General features: G+C 40.2%; 1 protein-coding gene across 4 annotated transcripts; it reads left to right on the forward strand.

The window, feature by feature from the left end:
- Nucleotides 1-910: 910 nt before the first annotated feature.
- DCUN1D5 (defective in cullin neddylation 1 domain containing 5) lies at nucleotides 911-27,571 on the forward strand. 4 transcript variants are annotated; one of them, XM_059418487.1, is made up of 8 exons: nucleotides 915-1,338; nucleotides 3,367-3,458; nucleotides 8,359-8,429; nucleotides 8,837-8,928; nucleotides 22,860-22,968; nucleotides 23,053-23,157; nucleotides 25,414-25,516; nucleotides 27,234-27,571. In XM_059418487.1, the coding sequence occupies exons 1-8, from the start codon at nucleotides 1,253-1,255 to the stop codon at nucleotides 27,287-27,289; spliced, it is 714 nt and encodes a 237-aa protein (XP_059274470.1). In that variant the 5' UTR covers nucleotides 915-1,252; the 3' UTR covers nucleotides 27,290-27,571. The 4 variants fall into 4 exon arrangements, with proteins under 4 accessions (XP_059274481.1, XP_059274470.1, XP_059274474.1 ...); XM_059418491.1 differs by lacking the exon at nucleotides 3,367-3,458 and having other exon boundaries at nucleotides 1,250-1,338; XM_059418498.1 differs by lacking the exons at nucleotides 3,367-3,458; nucleotides 8,359-8,429; nucleotides 8,837-8,928 and having other exon boundaries at nucleotides 911-1,338.

Below are 27,571 nucleotides of genomic sequence, written 5' to 3' on the forward strand. Positions count from 1 at the left end.
AGGAAGAAAACCCCAAGGCAAGCACACTTACAGCCCCGAAGCAGAAACCCGCCGCTGAGAGAGGCTCGCGACGCCAGCCGGGGCTCTTCCAGGGTCAAAGGTAACGGGAACGTCAGGCCGGAAAGCTCTCCTCGCCCCAGGCCCAGACCTGGAACGACCTGAAAGCCCGCGAGCACCTGAGCGGACGAAGTGGTGTGAGATCCCCGCAGAGAGAGACAAATGCTACACGGGGGACGGCACGGGCGGACCCAAGACAAGGCCCCCAGGAAGGCAGCCGGGCCGCGCTACTGTGGGATCACACTGCTCTGGGGGACCCCGGCACGCCTCGGTGCCGGGCCGGTGCACGCCGCACTGAGCACGGGGCGTCGCGAGCGAGCGGGCGGAGGCGGCGCGTCCGGAGCCCGAGCCCCCGGCGGGAACGTCGGTCGCTAGTCGCCCGCCGCCCGGCAGCACAGCCGCGCGCACCCGCAGCTCGGACGCACGCAGGCCGGCTCCCCGGCTCCGCTCCGCCGCAGGGCTCTGGAGGGTCTGGGGGGGGGCCCATCCTCGCCGGACCGGCCGCCGCCGCGTGCCCCTCACCTGGACGGCGAGCTGGGCGGGCGCCGGGAGAGCCACAGCCGGGGCTCCAGGCGGCCCCGCAGCGGGTGCCCCGTGGGCGGCAGGTGCCCCGCGGCCTGCTCCACCGCCTCGCTCCGAGCCGCAGAGGGCAGGGGGCCCCCAGCACGAGGGACAGGGAGCGGCCCCACGACAAAGGCCGGCGCCCGCGGGCGACCCACGAGGCGGAGAGCCGCGCACGACCGCACCACCACGCCCCGGCTGCCCGCGGCGCCGCCCCGGCCGCGCACGGCTCCGCACAGCCACGCCCCTGCCGGCGGAGCCACGCCCCTGCCGGCGGCCGTCGCCGCGCTGGCGTCACTTCCGGCCAGGGGCGGTCCACATCCGGGTCAGAGCGAGCCTCTCGCTCCCGGAGTGTGTGAGTGGTGGCGGTGCCGCGCTGTCCGCGTTCTCTCTTCCCGGTGCGAGCCAGCCGCAGTGTCCACCGGCGAGGAGTGCCCTCGGCCGCGAGCAGGGCGGACGGGCGGAGACCCGGGCGCGGGCTGCGGCCGGGCTGGGCCGCTCTGCCGCGGGCTGGCGGCTCTGCTCCTCCGCTCGCTGCTGTGTCTGGGAGCCGGCTGCCAGCACTGAGGCGTCTCCGGCGGACCGCGACCCCCTACCCCGGCTCCCCTGGCCGCCCTGCCGGGGAGGGCGGAAGATGCCGGTGAAGAAGAAGAGAAAATCCCCCGGGGTGGCAGCGGCCGTGGCGGAAGACGGGGGCCTCAAGAAGTGTAAAATCTCCAGGTATCGCCTCCCCCCTTCCTTCTTCTCTCCTTCGCGGGGCGGCGAGAGGAGCAGCAGGCGGGCCGGGGCTCCGGGGCTCGGGCTGCGGAGGCGAGCCCCCGCCGAGAGAGCCGGCTGCTGGGCGCAGGACCCCTCGAGGCTCCGTGTCCGACTGCACCTCGTGCTCGGCGTGTGCGCCCCGGGAGGCGCTGCGGGAGCCGCCGCGGGAGCCGCCTCACCTTTGGCCCTGCGTGCCCGGGAGGGTGGGGAGACGGGACTGCGCGCGGCAGCGGCGCCCTCGCCCCCTGCTCCCTGCGTCCCCGCCCCGACTTCGTCCATACCTGCAAGTGAGTCCAGGTCCGTGGAAGGGTCACTTCCAGAATCTCTAGCGTGCGAAGAAGGGAGCGGAGCTTGGGGAAGGTCGACCTGACAACTGCCGGGGTGGGAAGGAAAGCTCCCTGTGCTGTAAGTGGCCCCGAAATGGAGCCTCTGGAGGGGTCTAAGCCGGAAAATCCCAGCAGGAGGGAAGCCCCTTTTTGGAAGGATAGTGCCTCCACCTGCGCCCAGTCCCTGCGTGCGGAGCTGGAAGGGCCGTGCTTGCGGTTTTGTTTTCTAGCACTCAAAATGCTGTTCGCTCTCGGCATCAATATTAATAAGCTGGGGCTTATTTTCTCAGTATCCTCTTGGAGAAAAAAGAAGACAGAGCAGAGCTGTAATTAGAGCTCTTTGATCCCACTGTAGCATGTCACGAGGCATGACAGCAACGTTGTGCGCTGCACAAAATCATTGCAATTTAGGCGTGAGAAGTGGCTCTTTTCTAAACCTCACTGGGTGTTTGTGTCTCTGGTTGGCACTTGATGTGACAACTCCAGATGCTACGATTAAGGCAGGACTGTAGCCAGCGGTGTGGACAGGTCATGACCGAGCTCTGCTTACGGAGAGCGGCTTCGGAAGTGAGGGAGCGGCTCCCTTCAGCGCATCTTACCTTCCTGCCTGACGGAACCACTAAGGATATTCGATATTCGGGAGCTGTTAGGGTGACAGACGATGTTTTCTTTTACGTCTAGGTCACTCACACTAGAATGTGCCACCGCCGCTCCAGCAGGTCGTAGTTTGATCAAACACACGAGTTTCTTCTTATTCTGACTTGCAGCCGTCTTAAGTGCATAACAGAACAGTTATTTAAATAAAGCACATTAAAATAGTCGAGCAGTCAGTGTTGTTAAAACTCGGGTGATACTTTGCTCTGTCAATTTAAAACGTTAAATATGGTAGCCTTATTTATGACATTACTCAGTAGCTAGAGTTGTAGCCTTTCTAGGTCACTGTGGTGGTGGAACTCTCTGAGCTCTTTGAAGTTCATTAAATCCTAAAGGTCATTTATGAACTTGCCAACCTTTAATGATTTGGGGGAAGAGAAAGGCTTTGGAATTAAATGGCTTTTGCCCAATTATTTGTACAATTGTTTTCATATTTACAGTTACCCTTGTTTTTAATCCGTGAAATTTAATATGATTTGGGGTCCTAAATCATCTTCTGTCTTTAAATATCTATTTAAGTTTAGCAGATGATAAATAAGCAACTGTTAATATATGATTTTTCTTAAAATATTGATGCATTAAGTATCAAAATATGTTTTATAAGATTTTGCTTTCTAATTATGTGTATTATACACGAATCTAATTTCCATACAAGTCAGCAGGAGAACTGCTATAAAGATTAATACTTTCCCAACTACTAGTCTTGTCTGGGGACCATTAGGTTGAGCTTCCATGTGGTCATTTGAAATCTGGGGAAATGACTTTAGCTGATATTCTGGATTTTGATAGTGAGCAAAGTAGCATTTGGGTTTTGTTAGCAAGAAAATTTTACGTATACTCTACTGTTTCAAATTTCAAATACTAAAAAACTCCCGATTTTTTCCTATAATACCAGCTGTAAAAAAAAAGTACTTTGTTTACTTTGCATTGAACTAGTTCATATTGAACTTAGCTTTTCACTGAAAGTTGAGATTTGATAAAATTCTTAGGCATTTGTGTGTTTTCTAAGCTATTGCAGATCCCAACCCCCTGCTAGACTAATAAGTGGAGAGGAACATTTTTCAAGCAAGAAGTGCCTGGCTTGGTTTTATGAGTATGCAGGTAATGAAATTAATATAAGAAGATATCAGTCACATGCTTTAACAATTTTTTGGGTTCATTTATTTAACAAATCATTTATTGCAGGCCTGCTTTGTGTTAGTGGTATGTCCTGGGATGAGGGTCAAGACTGAGGATTATGGGTAGACTAAGAATTTGGTGTCATGTCAGGATGATACTTCTTTAGTTATGTAATTCAGTATATATTTAGTGGGAGGAGTGAAACTCATTTACTCTTGATACAGTGTGTAAAGAGATGTATTTTTGGGTTTATGTTCACTAGCTAAAGTAGACTTAATATTCTGGGAAACACAAAGTATGTAATAAAACATTATGCTTTATATAGTTCTTTTCTTTTCCATATTGAAAATTTTCTGAACCTAAACTGACATTTTTTGAAACTTTGGGGGAGCCATAGTATATAATTTACGATTCAGATCTGTCATTACACAACACATTTGCCCCTTCACCATTGCTGGTTAGCCCCCTTCAGTTCTTCTAGAAATGTGGTAATACATCAGAAAGTAAACAGACTGATACTAATACAGTGTGACAAATGCTGTATTAGGAAGATGTCCTGCGGTAGTTCAGAGGAGGAACAGGTCACCCAGCCTTGGGAGTATCCGGGAAGGGCTTCTGGAAGGAGCTAACTGAAGCAAAATCCTCTCAGTGCTGGCAGCTCAGGGCCTGGGGTGGAGCTGTAGCCTGGGGGTGAAATAGCCCCAGAGGAGACGTCCCAGTTAAACACGTGTATGAAAAAGCAACTTGTTTCCCACTTATTACTAATTTTTTTATAAGCATGTGTGAAAACATTTTTTTTCTCAGAATAGTTTTGGTCTTAGGGAGTTAATGGTTTTATCGCTTCTCCCTCCTTTTATTGCTATCATTCTCAGCATTTAAAATAAAACAGTGTATTATTAAAACAGTGTATTATATGTTTGCTCATATCTTGTGCTGGTGAGGCCTGTGAACTTTTGGTGTAAGTTTAGGCTAATTGTGGAAAGTAAGACTATTGACGGGGGACAGCAACTTCACTGTTGAACCAACTGAGGGATCCCCAAAGTATAATTTAAAAATTGTTTAGTAACAGACTTTTTCTTTCTAGTCCAGAAAAACTGCTATTACTGGCCTCCCAAGACAATGTCTAACCCAAATTAAATGAAGGGAATTCATTTCTTACTGACCTCCATTTAAATGTTGACCCATTATTCAAAATGCCGGTTTTACTGAAATTCACGATACAGAATCAAAAGGCCACTCATCTTATTTCACTTATAAAGAGATACCACAATTTAGTGCTTTTATTTTTTTCACACTTATTTGTATTTCCTCTCCTTGTGACTTTCCTGGGTAGCATAATATTCTAATTAGCTCAACATTTTTTTGCGATTCTAGCATTTTTGTAGTAGTTAGCATAATAGTTGCTGTCTTTATTTCAAAAATCGTGCTTAATTATATAATGTTTCCTTACGATCATTCTGTTAGGTAGGTGTTGTTATTTCTTTTTATAGATGAGAAAACCAAGGTTTAGATTGAGTAATTTGCCCAAGGTCATACAGTGACAAAAGCCAGGATTCAGAGCTTGGTCTTTCTGATTGGAGAGCCTATGCTTTTAATTACAATCTTATAATTTCCTTTTTAAAATAGGTACATGGCAACTAATTTTCCTTATACAAAAAAATATTAGTAAATGCACTTGAGTGTAATTTACATTATGTCATTTATTGAATGATTTAGTAAATATTTATTGAGCATTTGCTGTGTGTCAGGCACTGTTAAGTGCCAGGGATGTCGTAGTGAACAAGTTCGACAAGATCCCTGCCCTCAAGGGACTTGCTTTCTAGTGGGAAAGACAGTAAATAGCTAAATAGGCAAGGCAGTGCTAGGTCTTGCAGCATTGTAAAGCTAAAAATATGGCAGGTGTAGGGATAGAAAGTAGAAAGTTTGGATAACTTTCAAGGAGGGTGATGAGGGAAGGCATCTCTAGACATTACTTTGGACAGAGACCTGACAGGGAAGAACCAGTCTTTTACCAAATAAACAGTCACTGTTGTCTTAAATGAGGTTCTCCCTTATTAAAATAGAGACGGCCATTGTGCCTACTGGAGATAATACCTGTACAGCACTTTATGCAGTACCTGGAAGTAGTCAGAAGCTCTTACTAACACAGTAATAGCATTACGGCATTAGATTTATGGGTTGTAGATTCTGACAGTTCTGTCCAGGATTAGCAGGATAGCTCCTGTGTAGCTCATGCGGAAGGTGCTGTGTCATCCATGAAGCACAGTTTTTTTTCCTGAGCGTCTGCTATGGCTGGCGTGAATTTAGACTGCAGATATCGCTTGCAATGTTTTATGATTATAAAAAAAAGAAAATTGATTTTTTTTTTTACTTTAAAAAATTTTTTACCTTTAATTTTGGTAGTATGATACCATAGGTGATGTGTGTTAAGCCTGATGGTTTTGCTCTTTCAAAAGACCTCTCATCTTGAGTAATAATTATATTAGCAAACATTAGCATACAGGGGTCCTATTACTGAACAAAAGCATGGAATGTGAAAAGGCACTTTTAAAACCTTACAAAGAACCCCAAATGCAGGATAGAATTGCTAACTTCTAATAAAGTTCTACCTGCTAGTAGAGTGAACTAAATCATTCCTGTAGCTTTGGAAACTTCTTTTTTGCCTGAAAGAGTTAAATGCAGCTGCAGAGTAGATTTATTGGAAGATGTATTTCAGTGAGTAGAACTAACACGGGGCAGTCCAGGAAAAGAACATTGGTACTGGCCTTGTTTTAGAATTAGATTTGTAGTTATTTGCATTGGTTTGGAAAAGTCACTTAACATTTACAGAAGGGTCTTGTGTATGCCTTATTTATCTCCCTGTAACAAAATTTAATTTGATTCTCATCCAGTGTTAACCACCAACTACCCTGAAGTTTCTAGGGAGGTTGTCTTTTACAGTACTTAACTGATACTTCTTGATGCAACTCTTGAGCTTTTTCTTCTGATTACTAATGGTGGCAGCTTTGAGGGCAGGTCAGTTTTCTTTTTCATAGAAAAATTTATGTTTTTGTCATATTAAATTTTTTATCTAATTTTTACTTCCACCAAACCATATGTAAGGATGCATATTGTATTTTTAACAGCTTTATTGTATATGTATGCTTTTAAAATTACATAATTAACACATTCTCATTAAAAAAATCCTCCAAATACATATTAGGAAGTGAAGGTGGCCTGTAATTACCATCTATGTCACCTTTTAAGACCTCACTGCATGAATAACCACAGTAGTTATTTAAACCAGGAAATTAAGGATTTTGGTTTCAGACCATGTTTTAACATCATCTTAGCAGCCTGGATCTCATCTGAAACAGCAAAAATGTATTGGCCCACATACTGGATGGCTCTACTCTTCTGTGAAGACAAAACCCTTGTGCTAGCTTTGTGTTGTGAACTAATGAGGGTGGCGGACAGCGCCATCAATGAGTTGCAGTGGTCTAGTCCGTGGAGAGTAAAGCTGCAGGATTTCTCTAAGTCCTTAAGAAAGGAAGACAGGGGTTTTTTGGGCCACTTTAATATTTCAGGACTATGTTTTCAAAAATCAAATGTGATAACATATTTCTATCATTTCATAATTATTTTAATTAACTGTTTCTTAGTTCAGATATGACATTAGTTTCAGATGTACATCGTAATTCAACATGTGTATATGTTGCAAAATGATCACCATAAGTCTAGTTAACATCTATCACCATACGTAGTTGCAGATTTTTTTTCTTGGTGATGAGAACTTTTAATATCTACTCTGAGCAACTTGCAGTATATTAACTGTAGTTAGTCCTCATGCTGTACATTACATTCCAGGACTGATCCATTTTAGAACTAGAGGTTTATACCTTTTGAGTACCTTCACCCATTTTCCCCACCCCCATCCCTGCCTCTGTGCTCTAATCTGTGCCACTAATCTGTGCTCTGTATTTATGAGTTTGGGTTTTTTTCCTTGTTTGTTTGTAGATTTCACATACAAGTTACATCATATGTTATCTGCCCCCTCTTCGACTTGTTTCCATTAGCATAATGCTCTCTGGGTCACATTTGTTGTAATCTTAGCAAGCTACAAAAGACCATGTAATCACGATCTTTTTGGAATCTGGTAACATAAAGAAATAGGAGAGTTGGTGTATTGATTTATATCTGGTGCTGCAAAGGGAGAAAAGTAAGATCCAAGTGAAGTATCATTAATTTTTGCACAAGTGATAGACATAAGCTAATTGAGGGATTAAACTTTTGTTTCTCTATTAAGGTGGCATAGTTATTGCTTTGCTGTGTTTTTAGATCCAAGATGATAAGGAAAGTGGTATTTTCCTAAGTAATTATTTTCAAAATGTGTGTATGTTTTTATACTATTAAATTTTATTTGATTGTATTTCAAAAGGTAATAAATGACCTTGTGTTTTAGTTAAGAAAATAGGTATTCTCTTTTAGCTGTCTTGAATTGTGGGCTGGTCCTACACATTCTAGTAAAATTTCTTATGGTTCTTTATATTTACGTATTGTCAAAATTTTTCTTCAAAGAAGGCTTTCAGTAATTTTTTTTTTTTAATGGATAGGTTCAAGTTACTATACAAATAAATGACTGATACTAATACTACTTCATTTTCCCCCTAAATTTCATTTTGCAATGAAAGTCTAAAAAAAGTTTAAAGACTATTTCAAAAATTCTACATTTTAAATTGTATAGCAAATATTTATACTTTATCAAAGATCTGTCAAAATTCAAATTTTGTTATTTGCAAAAAAAGTTACATGTATTCATAGATGCCTTTAGTACAATGGCTTATGTTTTATGTTGATATGAAAGTATAACAATAAAATATATAAATTATTTTTGTCTTTGAAGGTCCTGATGAAGTTGTAGGGCCAGAAGGAATGGAAAAATTTTGTGAAGACATTGGTGTTGAACCTGAAAATGTATGTTTTATTTCTAAGTAGAATGGAATACAAGTGGGGTATAGAATATTTGTAAGTTTCTAAAATTTGGGACACTTTAATCTTATATCAAGATTTTGTTTCTTCATGTTTAATGCTGTAGATTGTCATTTTTAGTATTTTTAATCAGTTCAAGTTGGGCACATGTTCTCTTCTGTGATAACAAATGTCATTTGTAATAGAGATTCTACCTTGAGAAACTGTTAGAACTTTGTACTTTTAAGAAATTGGCCCATCTAAATTTCTTTGGAGTTAATAATTCCAGAGGTCATACTCTTTAATAGTTGAAGGATGGAAATAGTTGTATAAAAATGCTCTCCATGATAAATATAGACATGATTATCTCTGTGCTGACTTTTCCCCTATCCTTTATGTTCTGTTCTTTCCAGATTATTATGTTAGTTTTAGCGTGGAAATTGGAGGCTGAAAGCATGGGATTTTTTACCAAGGAAGAATGGTTAAAGGGGATGACTTCATTACAGTAAGACATTTTTTTAAAAAACAAATTTGATGGCCTATTTGAAGATCTTAATTGATATTTTATGCTTCATAACTTTTAGAAGTAAGGTTTCACCTTAAAGGAATCAAATTGGTTTGATGTGTAACAATTAGTTAGGGATTGACAAAATTTTATATTGTGGTCTTAACAAAATGAACTGTTACCCCATTTTTCATACTCTCTGAGAACCTCAGTACAGTCTTATTAAAATCATTGACTCTTGGTGGGTGAATTAGAGGTTTGTGATCAGAGTTATTTACGCACAGATTGTTTGCGCAGTCAGGGATTTCCTTCTCTGAATATAGAGTTCTACTGGTAAGGAGTCTGTTCTTGGGGCAGTCCTAAGCTCTGGGGCCTCTTCTTTGCAATTTTATGCCTGATTTTGAAAAGATATTTGAAGATAGAGTTATGTGGCACTTTTATTGTTTCTTTTCTGCTAAATTAATCTGACAAAAAGATAAGTGAAAAGTTATGAGGCTTCCCTGTAGCCCCAGCCACGTTCCAGTTACACACTTTCAAATGCTGCCTTCGAACTCTTTCTTGAGGTTTCAGAATTGCTTCTGTATAAAAATCATGTGATTTCAACCTTCCAGAGTAAAGTGTGCTTAGTTTCAAAATCAGTTAGTAATTATGTGTTACTTTTAAATTATGTCATGTTCCTGATATTCATGCAGGATGTTACTAATTACCAACATTCTAAAATAGAGGAAGCATTAATTTACAATACTTTTGAACCAAACGTTGGGGGTTAATTAGCCATGTGGTTTCCTGTTGTGGTTATGCTTTTATTAACAGTTTATTCATTATTACTTATTTGCATGTCCTTAAATTTCAGAATACCTTAGTTATTTTTTTAAGTGTATCTGTTCAAATGGAACTGAATTTTTATATTTGAATGTTCAGCATTACATGCTTTGTAATTGTCCTTTTTAACCAGTATTAACATGTAGATATTTCTTATATATTTATGTAAAAACCTTTGCTTATAGAGCCAAATTATAGCTTCTAAAATAGAACATAAATTCAACCCTGTCATTTTAATTATTTATACGTGACATAAGGAGTCAGACTTGGAGAGGTGAACAAAATGTTTGCCAAGGTTTATGTAGCTATTTGGTGGCCCAGCTAGGACCTAGAATTTAAATTTCCAGATTACCAGTCTAGCATACTGTACTTCCTGTTGCATCATCTTTCTGTATATGTGTTTTGAATGTTTTTGAATCATAGTATTTACAGCCGCGCTTCAATCCTATCACTGTGACTAAGGTGTCAGAACATACCAGATTCAAATGATGCTGATTCTGAAATTCTTTGGAAATATCTAACCTTCAGTTAGCTTTTTAGAAAAATAAAATATACAGACAAGTATGCAAAGAATATTAACTAGTTTTCATATAGTTTTTGTTTTATTGGAGCTTGTATCAGTTGTGACATTGCTTATTGATTGTAAGACATTTTATTTGGCACTATAATTGCTTTTTGTACTACTCCTGCTGAATTTTTTTGTATATTGCTTTTTTGAACATCCCAGCTAACAAGTGTTCATGTACTTTTAAACCAAAACGTTCTCATTATTTGTTTTTGCATAACTTGATAACTAGTCTTTGTATAACAGAAATGTGGAAACACAAATAATTTCTAATAATTAGAATAATTAGCATATGGCTTTCATTACAAGAATGGAAATTGACTTAACCCTTGAACATACTATTTTTTATTCGCACATCTTTTCTGTAGGAAGTTCACGCAAGCTACACAACATAAAGGTAGTTTAAAATTGACCCTGAGGTCAATAAATGTTTCACTCATTTATTATCTCCTGCCCCTCTGCTTTACTCTATGCCGTAAAGCCTTGTTACTGCTCAAATTTGGCAAGTCTTCTCGGCTGGGAAAATAGTTGTTTTTTTTTACCCACAATCTAGATTGCTATGTGAAGTACAGAGTATCTCTTGTCAGTTAGCCAAGTCTTGTTACTCCCTGAATTTTCTTGTAAAAAAATCTTGCAAAGACTATAGTAGTATAAATTGAAAGCTGGAGAAACAAAAGAATCTATAGAAGTCTTAATTTTTGATTTTATAGTTTCCTGGTGTACTTGGTTTTATTTAATACGTATAGTCATAAAATGTAAAACTTCACGGACTTGATTTCCTTTGTAGATTTTTCATAGTCCTAGGATTTGCTTTAACTTGGGCATAGTTATGTGTTGGTCCCTAAATTGGCTTAATGTAGCTATCAGTTGTTTCAAATTAATTATTTTAACCCTTAGTAAACTTTAGTAGGGCTCTGTTGAGGGATAGAAACAGCCTGGTAGCTAAAACTTAGACATGCTTGGGGATTGTAGACTGTAACAGTCGTGATGGATTAAAATCTCTCATTGTGTAGAATACTTCTGTACATTCATTTATTTTCAGGCTGTTAATTCATACAGACTTTGTGTATGTAGATTGCCTTTCTATTTCGTGTCGAAGAATTTGTGGGTGTGAGTTTGTGTAGAAGTATCCTCCAGTAGCCATTTCCTAGGTATCGGAAGACAGAGTTGCCACTTCCTTTGCAGGGACGTTGCTCTGTAGTTGCCGTCTTTGTTCAGTAACTGCCACATTGCCCCTCAGATGGGCTTTGATCTGTAGACCCGTACCTGCACTCCTGTGCTCTGTCGGTGCTTTGCCGCTTACCTGTTACCACGGTGACATAGAAGGCTGGTTCTGCCCTCTGCTGAGCATGCCAAGAGAGCCGGGAGGGCCCTGGGATGCTGCCACCCCACGTCCAGCGGGAACAGGACGGGCGCTGGAGTGTGGAAGCACAGCCACTGATGAGATTAACTGAGGCCGCGTGAGATGGGAGAGGCTGTAGGCAGGGATCCTTCGATGAACTGGGCCTTGAAGCATGGGTAGGTTTTTGATGGTGAAGGATATAGGAAGTGTTACTGCTGAAGAGAAGTCATGAGCAGAGCCTTGGGAAAGGAACACGTGTGTGTGTGTGTGTGTGTGTGTGTGAGAGAGAGAGAGAGAGAGAGAGAGAGAGAAGTAGTAGTCTGGTTGGTTCTAATCCAAAGGTACGTAAAGAAAATCGACAGAATAGGTTTGAATTCCAGATGGCGGGAATAATGTGGACAGAGCTTCAGCCCTATGTTACAGGCCATGGGAAGTCATCAGAGAGCAGATAGTTTGCAGTAGAGCAGTTGTTTTCATGTCTGATGGTCACGGACTCTTGCGAGAGCCTTATGAAATCTGACCTTGTCCCCATGTCGACACACCTGCGCTGCTACGCACAGCGCGGCTCTTCCTCCTCCTCCTCGCATCTGTGCCTGCTGGAGTCCAAGGGTGCTCGCTGGCTGGAGCGGAGAGCTTTTCTCCCATCTGCTAGCTGAGAGGGGCTGGAGCAAGGGTGAGCACCATGTTGGTGGAGAAGACAGCATAGAACCCTGAAAGGACTGTCCTTGATTACGATCCTGAGCAGATGCAGGAGGTAGGCACCTCCCAGGAGTTGCAGCAATGACGCTGCGTGTCCTGCGTGACATGTGGTCCACCCTCTGGTCTCTGTAGTGAGCTCCGGACCGTGGAGATCCAAGGTAGGGTCTGGCTTGACTGGATTTAGGTGAGAAAGGAATGGGGAGCATTTATCTGACTTTTTGGTGAGGATGGAAGAGTTAGGTGGATGGGGTGCTGTGGTGTGTGTTGTGTGTGACTGTCATTTATGTAGTATTTGGGGCCCAACTACTAAGTGCCATTCGCATTCTTCTGCTGTGCTCTCCATGACAATTTTAAATGCCCCCTCCACATTTCCAAATACCCCCAGGGATGTACCGTTTTGGTCAGTAAACCTCATTCAGAGAAAGTTCTAGATAAAGAACTTTGTGAGTAAAATTTTTCTGTTGTGGATCAGTGTCACAGCATGCTTATTTGGGACTTCTCTAAAGAAGAGAATCTCATGTAGATCTAATATGTAAATGGTAGTTTCTTCTCATTTTGGAGGTCTTTAAATTAGAAGCAGAAATTTAAAAGCCTCCCATTAATCAAATATTTAGCAATACTCAGGAAATTAATGTCTAAGTCCTAATGTTGAGATTTAAACCCGTTTCTACTCATTCTAACCAGTCGCCTTGGGGAATGTTATCCTTTGGTGCCAGTGTCCCTAAAATCCGTGGGGTTTTGTTTAGTTGTCATTTAGAAACTCTCTTGCTTTCTGTGATGTACTAGTGAAGTGCACGTTTCTTTTTACTTCAAGGGAAATGTTCTTTCTAATCTTTCCAAGTTACAAGGTATGGACATGCTAATCTCTGAGTCTCTCTTGGGCTAGGTTAACTGGTAGAGTTGTAAAGTGTCCGTGACCGCTTGGGTACGCTCCCCGGCTTTGCCAGTCCTTCACTTTCTGTGATGTGGGTACTGAACATGAAAGTTTGTTCTCTTGTTTCTTTCACTCTTCAAGAAGAAAACATCAGTTGTTTGTGTTCTATGAGATTCTTTCTCTGCTCGAGACTGAGGTAGACAGTGGGATTGGTCTGAGGTAGTTTGCACAGAGACGGCAGGGTGCAGGTGATCGTAAGCCACGGGCCTGAGAAGGGGCATCTCTCGCGGAGAACTGTCGTGATCACGGAGCTTGTGTATTCCTTAACCGCACGGCTGTCTGTTCCTGTTTCTGTCCCATTAAAATGAGGAGTCAGTGATGTGCCTGAAGCCACAGGGAAATCACAACTTCTGCCAAGGGAGAAGTTGGGATTTCACCTGGGCTCTCTCGGTTTGACTGGAAACTTAGCTTTTCACTTTCTGCCTTAAGCTTATTGAGATCATAGCCTAAATAATATCGTTGCTCTGTGTACCTGCGGGATGTAAAGTATTGGAAAAGATTGTGATTTCTTGGATTCCTATCTCCTTGGTAACTTGTATGTCACCACTTTTACACTTGATGATTTTGTTGGAACTACAGTTTCCACTAACCTTTCCCCAGGGAGGGATTTTGAAACTTTTTATAATCAAATAAATATATACATTGTGCCTTTAAAATTTTTTACTTTGTGGCTTCTTTTTGGTATTCATACTTCTGTTTAACAAATAATTTTGCAATGCTTTCATATGCTAGGCCTTGAAGAATGATTTCAAACTCTGGGGGGACTTCTGAACATTGGGAAGCAGCCTCTGTCATGTTTGCCTTCCTGAGTCTCAACTGTATTAAGATTCTGAATGAGATTTTGTGAGAAAATGTGAATTACATTACTAAAAAATATGTGCAAAACACTTCTTCAGAAAGCTACAAATATTGAGAAGATGAGACCTCTACTTAAGATAGATGTATGAGGAAGGTAGTACACGTAAGAGGCTCCCTAAAATGTCGTACTCCCGAACCTTATCAGCTGATCATTCCGGGGATGCCGAAGACAGCCAAATTGTCAAGCACCATTATAGATAGAGTGTGTAATCAGAGAATTTGTTTCTTTTGTATATCCCTCTGGTAGAAGTTAACTAAATTTTTGACGCCATTAAAGCTTTATTTTTCACATCATGAAGAATATTTGTGCTGATAAAAGCCACTTAATGAAATTGTATATAATATGTTTTTAGTAAGTAGTAAGAATAAACTTTTCTTGTTTCTGCATGAAATATATTATATACTCATTCATATATAGGAGCTAGGCCCCAGACAAATTGGACAGTTAACTTACCCAGATTTTGATTTCTTTTTCGGGCCATATGGCGGACTAAATGTGCGAAGAAATCATTTATCATGTAAAACACTTAAATGCTGGATAAAATATAAAAGCATCTTTTAAAGAGCATGCCTGGACTTGACTATAAATTAAGGAAGATAATTAGAGACTAGAAATGACAAGAGCTGGTAATGCCATAGGGATCTGTGGAGCAGGCATTTACTTTAAGGTTGCATACCTATTCCTAATCACCTAGGGTCTGGCCATTAACCAGTGGTGCATCTAGCAAGTAAGAGACAAAATTGCAAGGCCTGAGTAGGGTGAGAATCTGATCAAAATTCTCAAATTAAGTCATGGATATCACACCTACCCAGTAGATGGAGATACGAATGCGTGGGCTTGCTTCTACATACAGTGAAGGGCTTATCCCCAAGAGAATTCTTGTAAAAAAATTCTTCATCGGGCAGATGAAAGCTGGAATTCGTTATTGGTATGACAGGCCAAAAATCTTTACAAATGTTCCAGGTAAGTAGTCTTGTGTATAGTGGAAGCCATTCTTCTGTATAGGAAGACATTTTAAGCAGAAGCCTCAATTTCTGCAGATAAAGGTTCAGTTTTCATTAACTAACAATCAAAAATCACTAAGCATGTTGGGAAACAGATCTTAAACTTCAGAATTTAGACTCTTAAAGGGTAGTATTTTGAATTGTAATGGCAGCATGAAATATAAATACATTATATTTAAAGAAAGAAAGAATTGAGTCAGATGATCAGATTTCAGATGCATAATTAAATCTCTGAAAGTGAAAAATACTCGAGATTTAGAACTCCGTGGGTGAATTACAAAGGAGGTGAACGCAGATGGATTAGGAATTGGTGACCTAGAGTTTCTGAGGAAAATAGTTAAGAGGCTGAGGGCCATAGTAGATAAACTTTTTTTCACTGTGAGTTTTCTGTATGTTTTAGGTGGAAGTCCTCATTGAGTACATGGTCTGCAGGTATCTTCTCCCACTCTGTAGCTTATTTTTTTCATCTTCTTATGAGGACTCAGAGCAAAAGTTTTTAATTTTGATGATGTTCAGCTGATCAGTTTTTCCTTTTGTGAATTGTGCTTTTGGTGTTAAGTCCAAGAATTCTTTCCCTACATCCTGAGAATTTTATGTTTTTTTTGCCTGGAAGTGTTTATATTTTTATATTTTACCTTTAAATTAGTGATGAATTTTGAGTTCATTTCTTTAAAAGATGTGAGATGGGTTTTTGTTTATTCTTTGCCTACAGAATTCTACTTGCTCCACATTTCCATTTGTTGAAAAAGGTCTTTCCTCTGTTAAATTGCTTTTGTACCTTTGTCCTTTAGCAGTTGGATATACTTGTGTGTGGGTCTGTCTCTGGGTTCTCTGTTTTGGATCTGTGTGTTAACCTCCTGCCGCACCACACAGTCTAGGTGACAGCTGCTGTATACAAAGTCTGGAACCACGTAACTGATTGATTTCGTTTCGTTCCTTTTTTTTTTTTTTTTTAAGATTTTATTTATTTGTTTTGGGGCGCCTGGGTGGCTCAGTGGGTTAAAGCCTCTGCCTTCAGCTCAGGTCATGATCTCAGGGTCCTGGGATCGAGCCCCCCATCAGGCTCTCTCCTCAGCAAGGATCCTGCTTCCTCCTCTCTTTCTGCCTCTCTGCCTGCTTGTGATCTCTCTCTGTGTGTCAAATAAATAAATAAAATATTTAAAAAAAAAGATTATTTATTTGTTTAGAGATAGAGAGCACAAGCGGAGGGAAGGTCAGAGGGAGAGGGACAGAGAGAATCTCAATCAGACTCTGCATTGAGTGCAGAGCTTGAGAAGGGGCTCAATCCCAGGACCCTGAGATGATTGATCTTTTTTTCAGAATTGTTTCAGCTCTTCCAATTTCTTTGCTTTTCCTAAAATTTTAGAATGATCTTCCTTTTGCCTACAAAAAAAAATCTTACTATGATTTTGGTTAAACTGTGTAAAGAATATGGGGAGAATTGACATCTGTACTATTTTGGGTCTTTGAATACATGCAAGATAGATATGTCTCTTTTTGGTGTTTAATTTCATCATTTGTGTATAGTTTTCAGCATACATACAAATTCTGTATGTTTTGTTAGAATTACACATAAATGTTTCAGTTTTCATTTTCAGCCACTGTAAATAGTGTTGTATTTTTAACTGAGAATCCATATATTCATTACTAATACAGTGGATTTTTGTGTGGTTGTCTTGTATCTGTGACCTTGCCAAACTCACTATAAGTTTTTGTGTATGTATGTCATCCTTGTGTTGTCATGTCATATGGTTATAACATAAAATAGGGAAACGGAGACTGTTTTCTTTCTTTTCCAGTCTTGTATGTCCTTTATTTCCTTTTCTTGACATATTGCATTAACTGGCACTTCTGCCACTGTGCTGATGAATGTGCCTGGTGAGAACGGATGTCCCTTCCTGGCTCACCATCCCAGGGACCGCGTTCAGTCTCTTACTGCTATCAGTTGTTGCTCTAAGTCAGGCTGAGGGAGTTCTCCTCTCCAGGTCTTCCTGTGAGTTTTCACATGAATGCACGTGAAATACTTTAAATACCCTCTCTGCATTAAATCGTCTAATCATGTAGCTTTTCTTTTTTTTAGACTGTTAATGTGATTATATTTTGGTTTTTGAATATTGAGTCCATTTGCATACCTGGAGTGAATCCCATGTGGTTGTGGTATATAATTGTTTTTATATACTGCTGAATTCTTTTTGTTAATATTTCATTAAGGATTCATGAGAGATATTGGTCTATTATTGTCTTTTTCTTATCTATTTCTTGGGGTATAATTGACATAACATTGTTCATTTCGGGTGTATTACATAATGTCAATATTTGTGTATGTTGGGAAATGATCACAGTAAGTATAATTAACATCCATCTTCATACATAGTTAAAAATTTTTTTCTTGTGATTTTTCTTCTTTTTTTTTCTTTATACTGCCTGTAACTGGGTTTGATGTCAAGGTAAATCTGGCTTTATAAAAGGAATTGGAGAGTTTTCCCTTATATTTTTTGGAAGGTATAGCATAGAATTGGCCTTCAGAGATTGGTAACATTTTCCATTGAAACTGCCTGAATCTACAGATTACTTTTTTAGAAGTTTTGAAATTTTGAATTTATTCTTTAGTGGTTAAAGGGCCACTGAAATTACTATTTATTTCAAATCATTTTATCGGATTATTTATTTTGTGTTTTAATGTGTTACATTCAGAACTGGTCCATTTCGTCTAAGTGGCCAAATTTATATGCTTTTGATATCTATAGGTCTATAGTGGCACCTTTTGTTTCATTTCTGACGGTGATTTTTGTATTATTTTTTCCTTTGTCATTCTTGCTAGAGACTTGTCCTTTTCATTAACTCTTTTCTGAAGAATCCACTCTTTGTTTCATTGATTTTTCTCTTTTCTGTTTTCAATCTTAATGATTTCTGCTCTTAATTTACTTTCTCCTTCTTGCTTTAGGTTTATTTTGGTCTTCTTTTTCTAGATTCTTAAGATAGGAGCTCAGATTATGCATTGAGATTGGTTTCCTCTTTTCTAATTGCATTTAGTTGTGTGAATTTCCCCCTCAGTAGTGCTTTGTGTCTCAGTGTCCATTAGTTAGTTAGTTAGTGTCCATTAGATCTTGTTGGTTGATGGTGTTGAATTCTTTGTTTGCCAGTGTTGTGTCTAGTTCTATCCATTTTTGGCAGAGGAGTGTTGAAATTTCTAACAATAATTGTATATTTGTTTGTTTCTCCTTTTCTAGAAGTTTTTGCTTCACATATTTTGCAGTTCTTTTGTTTGGTGCACACACATTTGTTACATCTTCTTGGTGGATCAACTTTTTTTTTGTTTTGCTTTGTTTTAAGATTTTACTTATTTATTTGACAGAGAGAGAGACAGCACAAGCAGGGGGAGCAGCAGGCAGAGGGAGAAGAATCAGGCTCCCCACTGAGCAAGGAGCCCTACGGTGGGGCTAAATCCCAGAACTCTGGGATCATGACCTGAGCCAAAGGCCGATACTTAACCAACTAGGCCATGCAGGCACCTCAGGATCAACCTTTATTGTAATGTTCCTCTCTGTTCTGATCATTTTCTTTGCTCTGAAATCTACATTAGCTGATCATAATAAGCTGCCCTTCCTTTCTTAATGTTTCTATGATGAGTCACTTTTCATTCTTTTACTTTCAATCTGCCTATATTATATTTGAAATCTTTTTCTTCTAGATAGCATATCCTCGGGTCATTTTGGTGTTGTGGGTCTTTTTGATCCACTCTTTCAGTCTCTGTCTTCTGATCAATACATGTAGACCACTTACATTTGATAAAATTGTTGATACCTTAAGCTTTAAGTCTGTCTGTATTTTGCAGTTCAGAAATTTCCGTTTGGTTCTTTTTTATGTTAGATTTCTTTTCTTGGACTTTCTGTTTCTTCGCTGAGACTTTCTATCTTTTCATTTTTTTTATTTTGTCCATAATTGCTTATTGAAGCAGTTTCAAAATGGCTCCTTTAACAGTCTGCATCAGATTTTAAAATCTGCAGATTTAAAATCTGCATCATTTTAAACATTTCTTTCCATTTCAGTATTTGCACATATTGGCTTTCTTTTTACATTCTGCTTGACATCTTGGTTGTTGGTATGACAAGTGCTTTTTTTACTGGAACCTGAAAATACTGAGGATTATGTTATGAAACTCCGGATCTTATTTAAACCTTCTATTTTATTTATTTTATTTATTTATTTTTTTAAAGATTTTATTTATTTATTTGACAGAGAGAGGTCACAAGTAGGCAGAGAGGCAGGCAGAGAGAGAGAGAGAGGAGGAAGCAGGCTCCCTGCTGAGCAGAGAGCCCGATGCGGGACTCGATCCCAGGACCCCAAGATCATGATCTGAGCCGAAGGCAGCGGCTTAACCCACTGAGCCACCCAGGCGCCCTAAACCTTCTATTTTAGCTACCTTTCCCCAGCACCACCTCCAAAGGAGGAGGGAATTCCTCATTGTGTTGGCAGCCCCCACAAGGCCTCCGCTGACACTGCTCCCAGGCACAGCTCCTTACTACTTGCTGGAGTGGAAGTTCATGCTTTTATGTGGCTTCCACTGATTGCGCAGGAGGTGAGCGGCCTCCCTGCATCCTAGTGATGGTAGACTGTTGAGGTCCTCCTTCCGGCTCTGCTGATGTGGGTGGGCACGGAGCCAGTTTTTTCTTGGTGGTTGAATAAAGAAGAGTGTTTTTCTAAAAGTTTTCTTTCTTCCTCGGCTGCTTGATTTTTGTGGGAGGGAGAGCAGGTTTTTGTTGGTTTTTTTTGTTTTTGTCTACTCCACTGACATTCTGGTTTGCTGATTCCTTCATCTCCAGGTCTGGGATAGGTAGGGCAAAAGAAAACCCAGGAAATGCACCACTAGGTTGTTCCTTAGAGTCTTTCAGATTCTTCCATTTGTATAGCTAATGTCCAGGGCTTCTAGTTGAATTAGCAGGAGACATAGGGAAAAACTACATTTACTTCATCTTCCTGAAAGCAGAAGTTATTTGTCTAATTAAAAAAAAAAAAAGAAAGCAAACCATCTGTCCGCCTCCATCCCACACTAGTAAAGTGTCACTTTTCTCTGCTCTCTTTTAGAACCGAGTTCTTTGGCAGCATTTTTCTATACAGTTGACCCTTGAACAGTGGGGGGAATTTTTATTGAAATCTGGAATTTTTGAGTATTATGTTCTAAAACTCTGGATCTTACATAAACATTTTGTTTTAGCTAGTTGCCTCCGATACCACCTTGGCAGAACTTGGAGGGAAGTCCTCATCACTATTAGCAGGCGTGGGAGTTCCTGCAGAGAGACATCCGTGTGTAACTTCTGACTTCCCTGAAACTTCACTGACTAATAGCCTTCTGGCTGTTGGAAGTTGATTGGAAGCCTCAGCCATAACATAAGCAGTCAAATAGCACATACTTTTTTTTGTTAAAGATGTATATACTATATTCTTGCAATAAAGTAAACTAGAGGAGTAGAGAAAAGAATATGTTCTTAAACAGATTCCATGTGTAAGTTGACCCACACGGTTCAGAAATCTGTTGTTTGAGCGTCACCTTTACTTATTTTCTCCAGCCCCTTCCTCTCAGTCTCTCTTAAACCTGGTAAGCCTCCCACCCTTCCAGTCCTCTGGAACCACCTTGTTGAGGCACCATTTATAAGTGGGTAAAGTAATATCCATCAGAACTGTGGCCAAAGCTAAAATTGTACTTAGAGGAAGGTCTGTAGCCTTAATTGTACTTTAAAAGAGAAAGAAGCCTTCAATCGAGAACCAGTCTAATTTAAGAAGTTAGAGAAAGGATCAACCTGAAGAAAAAGAGATGAAAGATGTACAGACATTAGTAAGAGAGAAAGCAAAGCTGCAGTTGAGAAAATTAGGAAGTTCTGGCAAGATGATTAAGAAAAACAAAAAAGCAAAAATAAATAGTAATGCATATTATAAAATATTATAAATGTAGTCATCTGTAAATAAAATTATATGTGAAATAAATTATCAAAAAACTTTGTCAATGATCAGTTGATTCAAAAAGAAGTAGAAAATCTGAATGATCCTATAACCATTAAAAACGATGATTGAGTTGTTAAAAATTCCTTCCTTCAGTGAAAAAACCCAGGTGGTTTTTCAGCTGATTTTGGATAAATGCTAAGTCTAGTATTCAGTACACTTTTTCAGAAAACAAAAAAAGAGGGGGGAGGGCGCCTGGGTGGCTCAGTGGGTTAAGCCGCTGCCTTCTGCTCAGGTCATGATCTCAGGGTCCTGGGATCGAGTCCCGCATCGGGCTCTCTGCTCGGCAGGGAGTCTGCTTCCTCCTCTCTCTCTCTCTCTGCCTGCCTCTCTGCCTACTTGTGATCTCTCTCTGTCAAATAAATAAATAAAATCTTAAAAAAAAAAAAGAGGGGAGATTAATTGTCATTTAGGTTTTCTGGGGCTTCTGCTATGAGCTTGTTATCAAAATTAGTAGAGTGTGAAAGAATGAAATTGACAAGCCTGTCTCTTTTATGAACATAGCCAAAAATCTAGCAATGTATGAAATAGGTAAATTACCCAGTTTGGCTTATTCCAGGAATGCAAGGTTTAATCAACATTAGAAATGTATCTAAAATATCTACACGTTAATAAAATTATGAGTTACATGTCACACTGTCGATTTAGAATAGTGAAGGTCTTTGTTAAATCTGAGAATGCTAGGTGTCTGCTACATGATGAGTACTAAAACTCAGTTTTGAGTGGGAAGACTGTGGGTTACAGTAGATGGCACACTAGTTCAATGGAAGGGAGTCCTATCTGTCAGCCATGGCGAAATGTGAGTTAGGTGTCGGTGAGTGGTATTTTGTGAAACTTGGTGGGAACACCTTGCAGGTAGAGGCAGTACTGTGAGTTAGAGCACAGCTGTGGCACCTGGGTGGGGTCGGTGAGCTAGAGCTCGAGCTCCACGGCAATGAGATGCATTGTACGTCATTCGTGAACGGCGGCCTCTGTGTTGCTTCTTGCTCAGCCATGGTGCGTGTCTCAGCCCAGTGAGTCAGGACACCAGTGAAGGTCTTTGAACATTCTGTTGGCCTTTTTTATGTTTCATGTCTGATCTTTAGAAATAACATGGAAACTTGTTTGCACTCCTCTGCCTACGTATCTTATCTGAGGTCAGGTGCTGCCACTATTTACCTTGATTTTTGTCACTAAAAATTAAGGAATCTGAATTTATGACGGAAGCACTAATATAATGTGTTACTTTTCTCTGTGTTATATTCCTAAACTTTTAAAACCACTCATGGCTTATCTCTTTTCACCAAGCTGGTGTGTGAGAACTTTCCAGTGAAAAATGTGACAGAGGCCAGATTCATTCCTTTGTTCTGCCACCTTTTGAACTTCACAAGTGGTGAAAGCACGTTTTAATACACCTCTTCTTAAGAGAGACTTGTGATTTTACTGGAGTTTTTGATTGAGTTGTATTTTTTTAAAGGAAAGTCATTGAACTGAACTTGCACTGATTGTCATGTTTTCTAGTTTTTTCCTTTTTGTTTTTTTTTATTCTACTGGTACATACAGGGCAACAAGTTTGTTAGTAATTCTACATTTGTGAATCAGAATTTTTAAACATAGGTTAATTTCATAAATGCACTCACTTTTCTCTTAAAGCATTTCTTCTAACCCCCTAAAGATACTTTTATTTACTTTTCTGGATTATGTAATGTATTTGGCTTTTTTAATTTAAGGTGTGACTGCACAGAAAAGTTACAGAACAAATTTGACTTTTTGCGCTCACAGTTGAATGATATTTCTTCATTTAAGAATATCTACAGATATGCCTTTGATTTTGCAAGGGTAGGTGAAATTTCCATGTTTTGTAATTTTCACATTTTTTAAATCTTGAAACCACACTCAGGAGAATTTTTCCTTATGTTTTAGGATAAAGATCAGAGAAGCCTTGATATTGATACTGCAAAGTCTATGCTAGCTCTTCTGCTTGGAAGGACATGGCCATTGTTCTCAGTATTTTACCAGTACCTGGAGGTATGTATATTCTTTATTTTTTTGAATATATTAACCTAATGAATATTAAATTTTAATTTTTATTTTAAAGCTTAATCTGATTGAAAATACACCTTTAATGGAGGAAAAACAGATTTTTAAATACTTAGGCTTTTAAAAAAATCTGCTTAAGTAGTAAAAAGTTTCCATTAAAATGTGTACATATTCGTTGTCATTTTTAGACACAAGTTCATGTTCATTAATACAGTCTGTACATGAGATACTTGTATTCCAGCCCTGCATCCCTCTCATAAAAAAATGTAACCTTTAAGAAATAAATTTTAGCAAAAATGTGCTTTATGCAGAATTGGTTTCTTGGGCTTTTGGCAGAAGAGATTTGATGCTGGTATACAAATATCAAGCTTCTAAATCTTTTTTTTTTTTTTTAAGATTTTATTTATTTATTTGTCAGAGATAGGGTGCACAAGCATGGGGGAGGCTGGCTGAGGGAGAAGCAGACTCCATGTTGAGCAAGGAGCCTGATGCCACTGGACTTGATCCCAGGATCCTGGGATCATGACGTGAGTGGAAGACAGACGCTTAACCAACTCAGCCACCCAGACAATCCCATCAGGTTTCTTTAATATAAGATCTGGGGCTGAAATCCTACATAAGGGAACCAGTTGTAGTAATAATAAAACTTTATTTTTCACTTAGGTTCAATCCAATTAATTAGAATAAAATATTTTATGTTCACAAATATGAGAATGGCTATAATCCTGTACTTCAGTGTACTGTTGAGTGAGTGATGTATGCTGAGTTCATGGAGAAGATATTCTTTTAGAAGGTTTAGCATAACACCCATTGCCAACAGTGGTTCTGAGAATACTTTTATTCTTTCACTGCTTTCTTTGGTTTTCTATCTGTTTTTGTGTCTTTTCTATTTTAGAGTTTTTCAGTATGGCTTGCTCACCATTTCTTGAGTACAGATGCTTTTTGTTTTTGCTTTGATTTTTCATAAAGCTGATTATCATAGCAAATTCCTCAGAATAATTTTGTTTAAAGCGTCTGATAAGAAGCAATGGTACAAGGTGCCTGGATGGCTCAGTTGGTTAAGCTTTTCCCTTTGGCTCATGTCATGGTCCCAGGGTTCTGGGATTGAGTCCTGCATCCAGCTCCTTGCACAGTGGGGAGCCTGCCTCTCCCTCTGCCTCTGCTCTTCCTTGCTTGTGCTCTCTCTGTCTCTGACAACTAAATAAATAAAATCTTAAAGAAAAAGAAAAAGAATAATAAGAAGAAGACTTAAGTGAGTGGGTTTCACGTATGCTTAAATCTTTAAACATAATAAAGTGGATGTAATGAAGGCTAGTAAAGTAGATGTTGATAGATGTTATCCATCTTCCTCCTATTAGTAGTTTTGGGCAAAAATAAATAGGACTGAGTGTAAAAATACTCACCTCTCAAGGGAGCTGAGAGAAGTAAATATTTTCAGTACTTGTTATGTGGAGGGTGTTCGACCTGCAGTGCTTCTTTAGTTCTTTGTAACACTGTTTTGAATTATGTCTTATCCCCCCCTTCAGTAAATGAAGAAGCAGGCTCTGTTGTTAAATAATGCTCCCAGGGTCACCCAAGTAAGTGGAGAAGTGGGGTTAGAACCAAAGCCAGTACTCTTTGCACTGCCTGCAAAGATGCCAACTTCAAAATGTGGCTGAACAGTAAACCTCAGTGAAGACGGGGTGTTGTGGGAGGCAGCAGGAGGGGCGCAGTTGTGCTGTTGGCTGTCGATCTTGAGCTCATTGTGGTTCCAAAGTATGTTCCCAAGGAGACTCAAGTTTTACACTTACTGGATGTTCCTGTTATTTATCTAAAATGAAGGAAAGATAAAGGAAAACCTCACTTGGGTAATGTTAACATGTAAATGTCCCTGAGATTTGTCTTAGAAGCACGCGTAATTTAAAGAGGAATAAGTGTTTTAAGAAAGACCAAATCACAGGGCGCTTGGGTGGCTCAGTGGGTTAAGCCGCTGCCTTCGGCTCAGGTCATGATCTCAGGGTCCTGGGATCGAGTCCCGCATCAGGCTCTCTGCTCAGCAGGGGGCCTGCTTCCCTTCCTCTCTCTCTGCCTGCCTCTCTGCCTACTTGTGATCTCGCTCTGTCAAATAAATAAATAAAATCTTAAAAAAAAAAAAAAAGAAAGAAAGACCAAATCACAAAAAATGTTAGAACTAGATTTATCAAAGTCAGTTCCTAATAAATAATGCTTGTTCTGTATTCAAAATATTTACGTCATTTTCTACAGCAATCAAAGTATCGTGTTATGAACAAAGATCAGTGGTACAACGTATTAGAATTCAGCAGAACTGTCCATGCCGATCTTAGTAACTATGATGAAGATGGTGCTTGTAAGTATGTTTTCCTACAAAAATAAAATTCTTACAGCCTTAAATGAGAATATACATTTGTGTAACATTGCCATAAAGGATTTAGATTTTCTAGCAGTAACTTTTATTATTTAATCATATGGAAAATGTGGGGAGGGCGGGTGTAGAATGTAGACCAAGAGCTTCGACTGAGCAGTGTATTACAAGCAGGGGCACCTGGGCAGCCCAGTCAGTCAAAGTGTCCGACTCTTGATTTCAGCTCAGGCCATGATCTTGGGCTCCGTGTTCAGTGGGGAGTCCACTTGAGATTCTCTCCCTCTCCAGTAACCCCCTCCCCCTCCACTTGCTCTTGTTCTGTCTTATGCTTACTCTCTCTCAAATAAAATCTCTTGAAAAGAAATGCAGTTTTTCAGTCATTCAAGTTATTTGTCAATATTCTTCAGTGGAAAGGACAGCATGTCTCAACTGTTAACTGTCAATGCCTTAGCAGATCTGTGAAGTAATGATCAGTTAGGTAAGCCGTGTTCTCTGTGACGGTACAAGATGTCTTCCGTTTCTACCTCCAGTTTGGTTGCACGCGTTGTGTTACTGTTGGGAAGTTGTGTGGTGAGACACATTCCTATAAACGTGAATTGAGGTGTGGACTTACTTAGAGAAGGGGTAACTTTATTTCTCAGCGCATGCGCACGCATGTGCGTGTGTGTAGTGACCTCTCCCTACAGAATGGTGTAACACTTAATAATATTTTTTAGAGACAGTACCTTGGCAGCCGTAAGCCGGCAGCCTAAGGACTATCTGTGGCCTGCAGAGGTGTATATTGTGTGTGTGTTTGAGGCAACCTTTAAGTTAAGAGTTTTTGCATAAAAATTAAGCTTCCAGATTTGTTTGAAAAATCAGAAAATCTGACAAAACTGTACCTGGAGTTAGTGAGTGAAGCGGAGTAGTAGCCCATGTTAGACTCGCTTCCTGCTTTGCTGGCCCGCAGCTTATGCCAACAGCCTGCTTCCTTTTCAGCAGCCATATATAGCCAGGCTTGCCTGCTGCTTGTCTTAGAGTAGAGAAGTGTGTCTGTGAAATCAGGAGGAAAAGAGAGACCACCAGAACGTTGTGTGTTTTGAGGAAAATAGAACTAGCAATTTTTTTTTTTCTGGCAGTGAATTTTCCCTGTTTAAAAAAAGAGGTAACAGTGAGGTCATTTAAACTGCCTACCTGGCTTCTGTCAGGAAATGAGTTTGTATCTCCCTCCCCTGCACCTTATACAAATGTCTTTGTAGAGTAGTTCTTAGGCCAGCTGTTGATTAGACACCTGCTGCGTGTTTAGACTCATACTGGGGCCTGTTACCAGCCACCCCTTCACCAAGCTTACACATTTCATGGTGAGTGAACCTGGAAATGCTACGTTAAACACTTTCAGTATTTCTTAGGAACTAAATAGCAGGGTGCTATGAACACGTAGAGAAGGGGAGAGGTTAATCTTGACTTAGTTATTGGAGAGTCGAACACCGGAACCTTGTGAAGAAGGTTGCAGCAAATACCCATGGTGGGAAGTCCCATCTTTTTGGAAAGAAAAGGCTGGGGAAGCAAGCTCTGGGGAGTCCAGCAGCGGAATGGGGAGCAGAACCCCCGCAGTGGCAGAGGGTCCATCCTCAACGCTGGCACAGGGCTTGTGGACAGGGTGTCCTATAGTTGGAGGGATGAGTTCACTCAATTCTAACAAGAATTGCTTCTTTATTTCTAGGGCCTGTTCTTCTCGATGAATTTGTTGAGTGGCAAAAAATCCGTCAAACATCATAGCAAGAACTAATGTGAAGAAAATGCAAACCTTTTGGCACCCATGTGTATACAGGCTAACAAGACAAGGAAAAAATCCAAAGGGTGCATTTTCATTCGTATGAAAGACTTCTCATAGTACTTTTTTTTCCTTTTTTTTAAAGGAAGTTTTCTTGTTACATGTGATGGGCATTGAGCCACACCTCTTCTGAGACTGAATATTGAAGCTTTTGTTTTGAGTTATGTTTATAACATTTATTTCAGAACAATAAAGATTCAGATTTGTGACAAAGGCCTTAAAGTGAA

This window comes from Mustela nigripes, chromosome 1, assembly GCF_022355385.1.
Source record: "Mustela nigripes isolate SB6536 chromosome 1, MUSNIG.SB6536, whole genome shotgun sequence".
NCBI lineage: Eukaryota > Metazoa > Chordata > Mammalia > Carnivora > Mustelidae > Mustela > Mustela nigripes.

Bases quoted from the DNA above. Each gene is read 5' to 3' on its own strand.
- DCUN1D5 (XM_059418487.1), top strand. From the start codon at position 1,253: ATGCCGGTGAAGAAGAAGAGAAAATCCCCCGGGGTGGCAGCGGCCGTG. The intron at 1,339-3,366 runs GTATCGCCTCCC...GTGTTTTCTAAG, and splicing joins AAGAAGTGTAAAATCTCCAG to CTATTGCAGATCCCAACCCC. The intron at 8,929-22,859 runs GTAAGACATTTT...TTTTAATTTAAG, and splicing joins AAGGGGATGACTTCATTACA to GTGTGACTGCACAGAAAAGT.